Source organism: Hypanus sabinus, chromosome 28 (genome assembly GCF_030144855.1).
Source record: "Hypanus sabinus isolate sHypSab1 chromosome 28, sHypSab1.hap1, whole genome shotgun sequence".
In the NCBI taxonomy this organism is placed as follows: domain Eukaryota; kingdom Metazoa; phylum Chordata; class Chondrichthyes; order Myliobatiformes; family Dasyatidae; genus Hypanus; species Hypanus sabinus.
In genome coordinates this window covers 32,090,149-32,102,851 of record NC_082733.1, presented here as the reverse complement: position 1 = coordinate 32,102,851, position 12,703 = coordinate 32,090,149, and the positions used below count along the sequence as shown (strand labels likewise).

General features: G+C 43.4%; 1 protein-coding gene across 1 annotated transcript; it reads left to right on the top strand.

The window, feature by feature from the left end:
• The first annotated feature begins 8,436 nt into the window (after positions 1 to 8,436).
• On the top strand, positions 8,437 to 12,387 carry LOC132382356 (UDP-glucuronosyltransferase 2A1-like). The gene is made up of 2 exons (XM_059952477.1): positions 8,437 to 8,571; positions 10,477 to 12,387. The coding sequence occupies exon 2, from the start codon at positions 10,498 to 10,500 to the stop codon at positions 12,097 to 12,099; it is 1,602 nt and encodes a 533-aa protein (XP_059808460.1). The 5' UTR covers positions 8,437 to 8,571; positions 10,477 to 10,497; the 3' UTR covers positions 12,100 to 12,387.
• Positions 12,388 to 12,703: the final 316 nt, after the last annotated feature.

Here is a 12,703-nt window from a genome sequence, read left to right as displayed (position 1 = left end):
TTATACAGATTAATATGTGGCTGAGAGGATGGTGCAGGAGGGAGGGCTTCAGGTTTTTAGATATTTGGGCTTTGTTCCAGGGAAGGTGGGATCTGTTCCGACGGGACGGTTTACACTTGAACTTGAGCGGTACTAACATTCTTGCAGGGAAGTTTGGTGGTGCTTCTTGGGGGGTGGGGGGTGTGTAAACTAGAATTGCGGGGGCGGGGATCCAGAATGCGAGAGAGGATAGCGAGATGAAGAATAAAGGACAGGTGAGGACTACATGGTTCCGGAATATTAAGTGTGTAGTATAGAAAGGTGATGCGGAACAAGTGATGAGGAGGACACATGTACAGAGGGATGGTCTGACGGAACATGGAGTTAAATGTGCAGAAATAATAAGTAAATTTAGGAAGGACAACAAAATTCAAGGAGCGTGTAGCCCGATGGGAGTTCAGGGAGCTGGGTTAAGCACAATAGGCAGCGATTCATACAGAGAGAGGAGAAATAGGCTAAAAATTCTATATCTGAATGCACGAAGTGTCAGAAATAAGGCGGATGAGCTTGAAGCCCAGGTGCTAATGGGTAACTCTGATGTTGTTGGGATAATGGAGTCATGGCTGCAGGGAGATCAGACCTGGGAAATGAATGTACAAGGGTATATGTGCTATTGTAGGGACAAAAATGTGGACAGAGGGGGTGGGGTGGCCCTGTTGGTGAGGAATGAGATTCAGTCCTTTGCGGGGGGTGGGGGGGACATAAGATCAGGAGAAGTGGAGTCTGTGTAGACAGAACTGAGGAACAGTAAGGGCAAAAGGACCCTAATGGGTGTTGTCTACAGGCCACCAAAAAGTAGCATGGATATTGGGTGCAAGTTGAATAGGGAGTTAACATTGGCATGTGGCAAAGGTAATGTCGCAGTAGTTATGGGGGATTTCAACATGCAGGTGAACTGGGAGAATCAGGTTGGTGCTGGACCACAGGATAGGGAGTTTGTAAAGTGCCTACGGGATGCATTCTTGGAACAGCTTGTACGAGAGCCGACCAGGGACAGGGCTATTCTGGATTTAGTGTTGTGTAATGAACAGGATTTGATAAGCGATCTTGAAGTAAAGGAGCCATTAGGAGGTAGTGACCATAATATGATTAGTTTTTATCTGCAATTTGAGAAGGATAAGGGCGGATCGGAGATGTCAGTGTTGCAGTTCAACAAAGGAGACTATGGAGTCATGAGGGAGGAGCTGGCCAAAATTAACTGAAAAGACAGCAGAAAAAGACAGTGGAACAGCAATGGCAAGTATTCTTGGGAATAATGCACAAGCTGCAAAATCCGTTCATCCCCCAGAGAAGGAAGGATTCAAAGGGGGGAAAGGGGCCACAGTGGTTGACAAAGGAAATCAGAGATTGCATAGCATTAAAAAAAAAGGAAGTATGACAGAGCTAAGGTGAGTGGGAGGACAGATGATTGGGAAGTTTTTAAGGAACACCAGAAATTTACGAAAAAGGCAATACGGTGAGAAAAAATGAGGTACGAACACAAGCTAGCCAGGAATATAAAGGAGGATAGCAAAAGCTTTTTTAGGTATGTGAAGAGAAACAAGATAGTTAAGAACAATGTTGAGCCCTTGAAGAATGAATTCGGTGAAATTGTTATGGAAAACAGAGAAATGGTAGAAGAATTTAATAAGTACTTTAGCTCTGTCTTCACTAGGGAAGACACAAGCAATCTCCCAGATGTATGGATGGGCTAAGGACATAGGGTAACAGAGCAAATGAAAGAGATTGACATTAGGAGGGAAACAGTGATGAGTCGACTGATGGGACTGAAGGCTGACAAACCCCTGGTCCAGATGGTCTGCGTCCTAAGGTACTAAAGGAGGTGGCTCTGGAAATTGCGGATACATTGGGATTCAGGGTCAGTTCCTGAGGATTGGAGAATGGCTAATGTTATCCCACTTTTTAAGAAAGGAGGGAGGGAGAAGACAGAGAACTATCGTCCTGTCAGCCTAACATCAGTAGTGGGGAAGATGCTAGAGTCCATTATTAAAGATGAAATAGTGGCATATCTAGATAGCAGTGATAGGATTGGGCCGAGCCAGCATGGATTTACCAAGGGCAAATCATGCTTGACTAATCTATTGGAGTTTTTCAAGTATGTAACCAGGAAGTTAGACAAGGGAGATCCAGTGGATGTAGTGTACCTCCATTTTCAGAAGGCATTTGATAAGGTCCCACATAGGAGATTGGTGGGTAAAATCAGAGCCCATGGCACTGGGGGGAAGATATTGACACGGATAGAAAACTGGTTGGCAGATAGAAAGGAAAGCGTAACGGTGAATGGGTGTTTCTCGGAATGGCAGGTGGTGACTAGTGGGGTGCCACAGGGCTTGGAATTGGGACCACAGCTGCTTACCATTTACATCAACGATTTAAATGAAGGAATTGAGAATAACATCAGCAAGTTTGCTGATGATACTAAGCTGGGTGGCAGTGTGACGTGTGATGAGGATGTTAGGAGAATTCAGGGTGACTTGGATAGGCTGAGTGAGTGAGCAGATACTTGGCAGATGACATTTAATGTGAATAAGTGTGAGGTTATGCACTTTGGGAGCAAGAACAGGAAGGCAGATCATTATCTGAACGGTGTAGAGTTTGGTAAGGAAGAAATACAAAGAGATCTAGGAGTCCTTGTTCATCAGTCACTGAAGGTGAATGAGCAAGTGCAGCAGGCAGTGAAGACGGCTAATGGAATGGCCTTTATTAGAAATGGAACTGAGTACAAGAGCAAGGAAATCATTTTGCATTTGTACAGGGCCCTGGTGAGACGATACCTGGAGTATTGTGTATAGTTTTGGTCTCCAGGGTTAAGGAAGGACATCCTGGCTATAGAGGAAGTGCAGCGTAGATTCACAAGGTTAATTACTGCGATGTCCGGACTGTCTTATGTAGAGAGGTTAGCGAGACTGGGCTTGTACACGCTGGAATTAAGGAGATTGAGAGGGGATCTGATTGCAACATATAAGATTATTAAGGGATTGGACAAGACAGAGGCAGGAAATATGTTTCAGATACTGGGAGAGTCCAGTACCAGACGGCATGGTTTGAGAATAAGGGGTAGGTCATTTAGGATAGAGTTAAGGAAAAACTTCTTCTCCCAGGGAGTTGTGGGGGTCTGGAATGCACTTCCACCGAAGGCAGTGGAGGCCAATTCTCTGGATGCTTTCAAGAAGGAGATAGATAGGTATCTTATGGATAGGGGAATGAAGGGATATGGGGACAAGGCAGGAACCGGGTATTGATAGTAGATGATCAGCCATGATCTCAGAATGGTGGTGCAGGCTCGAAGGGGCAAATGGTCTACTTATGCACCTATTGTCTATTATTTTGCTAAACAGGAATTGCTACATTTCTCAGATTGGTTGATCATGTTTGTGCAGTCTCGTCTTACATCACTCATGTTGGTATGTTTCTTCGATGTCTAAGCATCAGGTTCCATTACACTGCTGTGACACCCATGTTATGCCACTGACGATGTACAAACATTACTTTTGTTTTTAAAATAGTTACAACAATTTGAGTTCTGTTAATAAAGTAATATTCCTTTGCCATATTCCATGTAATGTCACTGATTGTGTACAAAAATGTACTTTAAAAAAATTTAAATAGTTACTACATAATTAATTGATTTATATTTATATTCTATATAAATAAATATATATTCCTTTGAAACTTTTCTGATTTTAGTGCCTGGCAAATTAATTCTATTCTATTCTAGTGGTAGCTTGGTCCAAAATATATTTGCTGATGCAGCATAGGTCAACTTTCAATGTCAAGGGTATCTTTGGTGCTGTTTGTATGAATCACGAGTAACATACCCAACTATTAGATTTCATCTTTCAGAAATGTATATACATATATCATCTGCACATATATGGGCAGCAATATCCTTAGGATTCACAAGGAATGAGCCACACAGTCCCTCAAGCCTGTTGTTTCATTCAGATACCATCAATGTTTTGGATGTATTAACCTTTACATACTTGCTCAAAATTCTATCAATCCTCATCAATCAAGTAACGTTCTAAGCAACTTTTGTGGAGAGAGTTCCAAATGCCCTGAGTTTGTGACATGCAAAGTGCGTGCACCTGAACTCCCCCCTACACTCGTATTAATGTTGTATCTCTACTCCATTGCAATATCAAGATTCAATTGATTACAAGCCTAGACAATGCAAATTCTCCTCATATTTTATCCTATCACCGCTTAAAGGTTGTTGTATTCACTCCAAACTGTGATGCCTTAAAATGTGTTCAGATTGGAGCTTTTATCTGTGTGACACCTAATCGATTTTTTAATAATTGCATTGTTTTTTGCTTGAGTACGATACACTTATAATTGGTTTTTGTGCACCTAATAGCTAGTTGGTTAATGACCTCCTGTACCTAGTAAAGTGCCCACTGAGTGCATGTTCATTCTAATCTGCTGCTGTAGCCATCCACTTCAAGGTTCAATGTGTTATGTATTCAGAGATGCTCTTCTGCACATCATCATCGATCGCTCATAGTCGAGTATGATTCTTCTCATGCTGGTATATCTGGTCACTTGTGGGTCTCGGTGCAGGACTTGTGTTTTGTCTTGATGTTAGCTCAAGTCCCAGGAGATTGTATGATCTGGTAAAAGCATCCATTATGTACCGCAGATCCTCCTCAGAGTGAGCAGTGTTGGAGTTGTCATCTGCAGATTGGATTTCCATGATGGAAGTAGTTGACACTTTGCTCTATGCTTCGAACCTGTTAAGGATAAAGAGCACACCCACCTCATCCTATAGAGAATCTGGACTCTTTCTGGGAGGTCTTGGCCTGTGAGGTGAACAATGGTTCCAATGAAAATGCCAAGCAGAGTTGGGGGGGGGGGGGGTGATGCGACCCTGTTTGACCCTAGTCTCAACCTTAAACGGTGCCATTTCAGAGCTGCTGATGCTGACGAATCTTTCACTCATATCATTGTGTAGGAGCTGCAGGATCTTGAGGTATTTCTCTGACCACCTGACTTTGGACAGAATGTACCTGCCAAAGGGCAGGATGATTAACAGTGCCAAATGCTTTTATAAGGTCTATGATGTCATAAAGGGGGAAATTGGGAGTGGACCCATATGCAAGATACAGAAACTGAACTACCAGGAACAGGGCTAGGTGCAAGAAGGAAGCAAGGAAAAGTGGGGAAGAAAGGACGCTGGATAAGACAGAGGCCCCGGACGAGACGAGGATTCCAGGTCTGGGCTAGGACTTGACGAGGATAGCAGAACCAGGACATGGAACTGGGAACTAGGAGCCTGGGTTTGGACTCCGAGCCAGAGACTGGACAAGGACCCAGAACCTGGGTATTGACTCGTGCTCAGACTCCAGAACCAGATGAGGACAAGACGTGGCTACAGGACGAGGAGAGGCACAGGGCTGGATGTTAGACTCCTGGACAGGAGAAGGGAACCACAGCACAGGACGAGGGAATCCCAGCACCGGGCTGGGCAAGGCACTTTGACAAGACGAGAACACAGAGCCCTGGTCTAGGTGGAACAGGAATGCAGAACACAGAGCCTTGGTTGAGGGAGAACCGGAACGCAGAACACAGAGGCTGGGTTGAGGGAGAACAGGAACGCAGAACACAGAGGCTGGGTTGAGGGAGAACAGGAACGCAGAACACAGAGGCTGGGTTGAGGGAGAACAGGAACGCAGAACACAGAACCTGGGTTGAGGGAGAACAGGAACGCAGAACACAGAGCCTTGGTTGAGGTAGAACAGGAACGCAGAACACAGAGGCTGGGTTGAGGGAGAACAGGAACGCAGAACACAGAACCTGGGTTGAGGGAGAACAGGAATGCAGAACACAGAGCCTTGGCTGAGGGAGAACAGGAACGCAGAACACAGAGGCTGGGTTGAGGGAGAACAGGAACGCAGAACACAGAACCTGGGTTGAGGGAGAACAGGAACGCAGAACACAGAGCCTTGGTTGAGGTAGAACAGGAACGCAGAACACAGAGCCTTGGTTGAGGGAGAACAGGAACGCAGAACACAGAGCCTTGGTTGAGGGAGAACAGGAACGCAGAACACAGAGCCTTGGTTGAGGGAGAACAGGAACGCAGATCACAGAGCCTGGGTTGAGGGAGAACAGGAACGCAGAACACAGAGCCTTGGTTGAGGGAGAACAGGAACGCAGAACACAGAACCTTGGTTGAGGGAGAACAGGAACGCAGAACACAGAACCTTGGTTGAGGGAGAACAGGAACGCAGAACACAGAGCCTGGGTCAAGGGAGAACAGCATCGCAGAACACAGAGTCGAGGGAGAGACAGGAACATGGAACATTGAGCCAGGACCCCTCCTTGTATGCAGGACATAGGGCCAGGACTCATTACAGAGAACGCTGAACACGACAAGACAGTTCCCAATGCTACGTAGTGGCAAAACGGCCGGACCTACCTAGCAACGGCGTGGACACAGACAGACAGTTCCAAACAGGGCAAGGCTCCAGGCAGAGGCAAGGCGAGGCCCCAGACACAGGTTGCGTGAGCCGGAATGGGGCTTCAAGGATCGCACCATGACATATGCAGGCCAAATAAAGTGGAACACTTTGTTCCTGGGCTTTCTCCTGCAAATGAAGTGCTATAAAAATCATATCAAATGTTCCTCTGTCTGGAAGGAAGCCACACTACAACCCAGGCAGGAGATTTTCTGCCAGTGGAGAAAGCCGGTCACATAAAATAAAGAAGCAGTAGTTAACTGAGAGGGCCCAAGAAATACAACAGCTCACAGACTCTGGTGATATCAGGAGTTCCTATTTTGCTATCAAGGTAGCGTATGAATCAAACCATCATGGCCTAAATCCCCTTCGCTCCAAAGGTGGGCAAAAGGATAATGATGCCATCAATTCTCAATGGAAGCAAGAATTTCAGGAGGTACCATATCATAATACCACTGTTAACATTGGAGTATTCAATCATCTCCCACGACAACCCATGAAGTAGGACATGAGTAAAACACCAAGTACTTTCTGCACAACACTTTGAAATTTATGGTTATTTGAGTTTTTGTCTCCCCCTGTCAGCTTAAACCAGTTTGGCCATTCACCACTAACCTCACATATTAACAAGACATGTTCTTTTTTGTTTTTCACACTATTTTCTAGAGTCTTGTGTGTGAAAATTCTAGGAGATCAGCAGTCTGTGAGGTTATCAAACCACCCCATCTGGCACCAACAAATAATCCAATGTTAGAGTTATTTTGATCACATTTCTTTGCCATTCTGATGTTTGGTCTGAACAACAACTGAATCTCTTAACCATGCTTTTATGCATTAAGTTGCTGCCACATTATTAGCTAATTGGAGATTTCCATATACGAGCAGTTGTACAAGTGTACTATGTAAAGTTGCCACTGAGCGTTGTGTCTTAAATACAGAAAAAAAGATGCAGATTGCCCTGGGGAGCCAAGTGTAATCAAAATTAAGTGTGCGGTGTTGAGGTTCTGCTCAGAATGAATGAGGAGCCATGGGTCAGGTTCAGGCAACTGGGATCAAATGAATCCTGGAAGGAGTGTGGGGTTTGCAGGAGTCTACTCAAGATGGGAGTGAGGAAGGGAAAAATAGGGAGCATGAGATAGATGCGGCAGAGAAGATGAAGGAAAATCCAAGAGATTTATAATGGTATTAAGGGTTTAAAATGGTAACTGGAAAGAAATTAGGGCTCCTTAAAGACCAAAGTGGACATCTTTGTAGTGAATCACAGAGGATGTGTGAGGTTCTCAAGGAGTGTTTCTGTTCATTTTTTAACCTTAAGGGAAATAAGATTCTGTCTTGGTTTAATGCGCAGGTCTTGGGGATCATCTAAATGACAACAGTTCTTACCCTATGCAACGCTCGAGTTAAGAACCTGTTTTGTACTATATCCACTGCTGTGCGTTTACGCTTTCAGCAGCTTTTCTGCAAACGCTGTGTGTTGTTAACCTTCGTAGACTAGAGTTTTGGATGTGGCGGAAATAAGGAGCCATTTGCTCAGCCTGTGAATGTTGTGTCAGTTAGTTGGGCTTGTTTTGGTAACGTGCTGTAACATTCATTCCAGTTGGATGTCATGGAACTATCGGGAGTGCTCCGCAGTGTCCGGTTTCTGGAAAACAAAGGGTCTCTCTTGCAGGAGGTGCGGGGCGGATCACAAGGGAAGAGGGTATGAGCGAGGGATACCCGCTGGTTTCCAGGTTCTGGATGAAGGAATCATGAGCCTCTCCAAAGACACAGGAAATCGCTTTTTACCCTCTGAAATGATTGGCATGGACTACGGCTGTTGAAGGAGGTGTGTGCTAACAACTTTCCGAGAACAATTAGTGATCGGCATCGCCTACTTGGCACGAATACACGCCCTGTGATTCAGGTAGCCCTAACCGATATAAACCACGACGAGGCAGTTTAGATATCTTTACACTCGGTTTCTGGTGATTTTGTAAAATCCGGTCCGTGTGAAAATTCTTGAACTTCGCTGCGTCCTGCCTGATCGCTATCTCCAGGACCAGACTTCCTCGGACGCTCAATATCGGCTTAAAAAGTAAGTGAAAAGTTACATTTAATTGACAAAAAGTACAGAAACTTTAAAGTACAGTAATCTTACAGACACAATTTATAATCTGGTCTGAAGCTGTGTGCCTAGTTCTCGCAAAGTGAACATACTTAGAAGCAGCATCGGGGGAAAGGCTGGTTCACCGATGAATATTCGACTCCCTCTTATCCTCTCCTTCGCTTAATAGCGTGGGGATTAAGTTGTTATAGCTGTTAAAAACTGAAAATAATGTTTGAGATGAATATTAATTGTCCCGGTGAGCGGCGCTGTTCCGTTTACAGAATCCAAAGTTGTAAAAGATGTAGACACGGATCGAATTTAGTTTCCTTCTCCGGGATTCAGAGAGTGTTGGGAGAGTTGAAACACCAGTAAATTAAAACTCACAATTACCTACTGGTGTAAAGATGTTTTGACAAAGTAACAGATTCTTGCACCAGTCAGATGACAAAAAGCAGGAAGCTTGGATGAACATAAATCCAAAAGATTTGGCCAGTGTCAGTGTCTCCAAATGTACAGCAAAGGTACAGTTTACCAGATCACGTGTAATTAACTGGAATCTAAGAGTAAACAGACTCTCAGTGGCAACTTTATTAAGTACCGTTGTGGTGTGAGGTTATCTGAGTTACTGTCGGCTTTTGGTCAGGTTGCTTGACCCACAGAGTCCACACTGGCTCCCAAAAGAAAACCACATTGGTCCCATTTTCTCCTTTCCTTATTTCCCCAATGTTCTGTCATACATTTTGTCTTCCAAACCCTCCATCCCACTTGTCCATCGCCAGGGAAATTTACATTGGACAACAAACTACCACAGATCTCTGAGGAAACTGCAACAGCAAATGTAACGGGGGAGGGTATGTTTTCTGTGTAGTATAAGCATTCCCCCTTTGACCATAGTGTGGAGCTCTGGGTGTGTCAATTGCTTCCCACCTCCCAACAAAGTGCGGGTGGATAATGAGTGGCATTGCAGTTAGAACAACACTATTGCAGCCCAGGGCATTGGAGGTAGGAGATCACTCTCAGTGTCCTCTCTAAGGAATTTGGACCTACTCAACCACCACCCCCACCCCCATAGAACGATTGCGATTCCTCCATATCCTCTGGTTTCCCCCTACATTCCAAAGACATGCTGTTTAATAGATTAATTGGTTATTGTAAATTGTCCTGTGATTAATCTAGATTTAAATTGAAGTTTGTCGGTGGTGCTGCTCAGGACCTACTCTATATTGAACTGTATCTCCCAAATAAAAAAAAATAAACTGACCATGTTGTAAAATGCCACTAAAATATGTAAAAGGCAATTAAGACTCGGAGGCAGGGAGATTTATCCACATCAAATTCATGCGTGTTAAGACTTTGGATTACCTTACAGAAGCAATCATGAAGAAATATGTAAAACATTTAAACATTTCAAATTAAGTGTATGATAAAATGTAAACTAATTTCTTCTGGAGCCATTCTCCTCCATTGTAAAGCACAAAGTTGATCTTCCATTCCAGGTTTATGTTGGCATAGACTCAACAGGCAGATTCCTCAGCACTAGCTGAATGTGCCCAAGCAAGCTTCTCCTTCATAGATGGAATAAGAGATTGTGGGAGAAACTTAAGGACTTCTCTGTCCATGGACTTGGGAAGAGAAGTTGGGGTATTGGTCAGAAGAGCGCCATAGAATCCATGCTGGCTCCCAAAAGAACCATAAGTTCAAAATGGAAGTGCAACATTTACTGATCAGTTTTGGCCTAATATTTGATAAGCTATTGTTGAATGTAACATACGAGGTGTGATTGATAAGTTCGTGGCCTAAGGTAGAAGGAGTCAATTTTAGAAAACCTAGCACATTTAATTGAATAACAAATTGATGTCTTGTTAACAGTATTTCTTTTCCATTCTCGAGCAGGTTTTGGATATTCGTCTTAATATGGAAGGTTCTGGATGGAAAAGCCGAGCACTTGTCCCATTTCTCTTTGGTATTATCATCAGCTTGCTTTGTCCCATCAATCAGTCAGCTAATGTATTAGTTGTACCTGTCGATGGAAGTCATTGGATCAACATGAGAATTCTCTTGGAGAAACTGAAACCTCGTGGACACAACTTCACGGTGATTTATATTGAGAAAAGTTGGTACATCAAAGAAAGGCCCAACCTATATCAATCTATCGTAATTCCAATGAAAAACATTGAAGTAAAGGATATAGTTGGTCTTATTCTTCAAAAAGCACTTCAGCTTGGGAAGGATGGCTGGAGCTTCAGTGACAATATTGAGTTCCAGTCTGAAGTTCTACAGTTTATGCGGAACTGTCAGAATGTTTTCCATTTTATTATAAGTGAAATATTTCAAAACAAAACATTACTAAGCCAACTTGAAAAGGCAAACTTTGACCTGGTGCTTTCAGACCCTTTTTTTGTTACTGGATCAATGCTTGCTTATTATTTAAAACTTCCTTTGGTGTATAATGTTCGATGGTTAGAATCTGGTGAGGCTCACTTCTTGTTTGTCCCATCCCCCCTTTCTTATGTCCCAATCTTAGGCTCAAACCTAACAGACAAAATGTCCTTTCTTCAAAGAACACAAAACTTCATCCAACATCTAATCTTTCAATCCATTGTAGAACTTACCATTTATCCCAAATACAATGAGCTCTGTCATCGATATTTGAGTCCAGACACAGATATCAAGACAATTCTGCTGAGGGCTGATGTGTGGCTGATGAGAGTAGATTTTTTACTTGAATTCCCAAGACCCACCATGCCAAATATTGTCTACATTGGAGGCTTCCAGTGTAAACCAGCCCAACCACTAGCGGCAGAGTTTGAAGAGTTTGTTCAAAGCTCAGGAAAGCATGGACTTATAGTGATGTCATTAGGATCTGTTATCAATTCCTTGCCAAAGCAGATTACAATGGAAATAGCTGAGGCATTTGCTCAAGTACCCCAGAAGGTGATTTGGAGATATGATGGAGAAATCCCTCCCAATGTAGGTAATAATACACTACTGAGAAAATGGATCCCTCAGAACGACCTTCTGGGACACCCCAACACACGAGTCTTCATTTCGCACGGTGGTACCAATGGTATTTACGAGGCCATCTACCACGGGGTGCCAGTGATTGGCATGCCTCTAATTTTTGATCAGTTTGACAATTTACTTCGACTTGAATCCCGAGGTGCAGCAAAGGTGCTTAATGTTGCAACCATGCACTCCACAAATCTATTGCAGGCACTTCATGAGGTGATAAATGGCACATTTTACCGGGACAACATGAAGAAACTCTCTACCCTCCACCGGGACCAACCACAGTCGCCAATGGAGCGAGCCGTTTTCTGGATTGAGTACGTTGCCCGACACAAAGGAGCAGGACATTTGCGTTCTGAATCCTACCGACTGCCCTGGTATGTTTACTATTGTGTGGATGTGATGGTCTTACTGTTGTCCATGTTACTCATGGCAATAGTGCTGGTGGTTGTAGCGCTGAAGAGACTTTGTCACATTGCACAGAAGAAAAAGCAAAAGAATGAATAAGGTTTCTCTCATTTGTGTTGGAAGATGGTGTTTTAAATTTTTTCCACTTAATGAAATAGGATTTTCTTGTTTTCAATACATGAAGCCTACTTTTCAGATATTGTAAATGTAGCAAACCTCTTAAAAATTAGTGAAATATATCAGTGGATTTAAATCTTTTGTACAAAGATATGAACAGGAACAAAATACAAATATCTAAATCAAATCAAACAGGAAAGCTCATGTTTATGTATGATTATTTAAAATGTGATATACTAACTTGTAATTCATATACTACCATAAAAAACATGGAATTCTGTGCCTGAAAGACTACTCTCCAAACTATTCTGTCATGTCTCCACCAATTGACAAATGGTAAGAGGTCACATTGCTGTCCCTTTACAATTCGTCATAGCTGCCCATTCCAGGTCTTCGTCACCATTGTTGTAGGCCATGATTTAACAGGCAAAAATGTCCCTCTTTGGTTGTTTGAGCTAGTTTGCAATATTTCCTCATCAAATGCATATGCACCTGGAATCACTCCGCTCAGCACATCATTTTTGGTAACTTCACCATTTACACAGGAGGCACATCTTTCCCTACCCCCACCCCCCCAATCTCACGC

Bases quoted from the DNA above. Each gene is read 5' to 3' on its own strand.
- LOC132382356 (XM_059952477.1), top strand. From the start codon at position 10,498: ATGGAAGGTTCTGGATGGAAAAGCCGAGCACTTGTCCCATTTCTCTTT.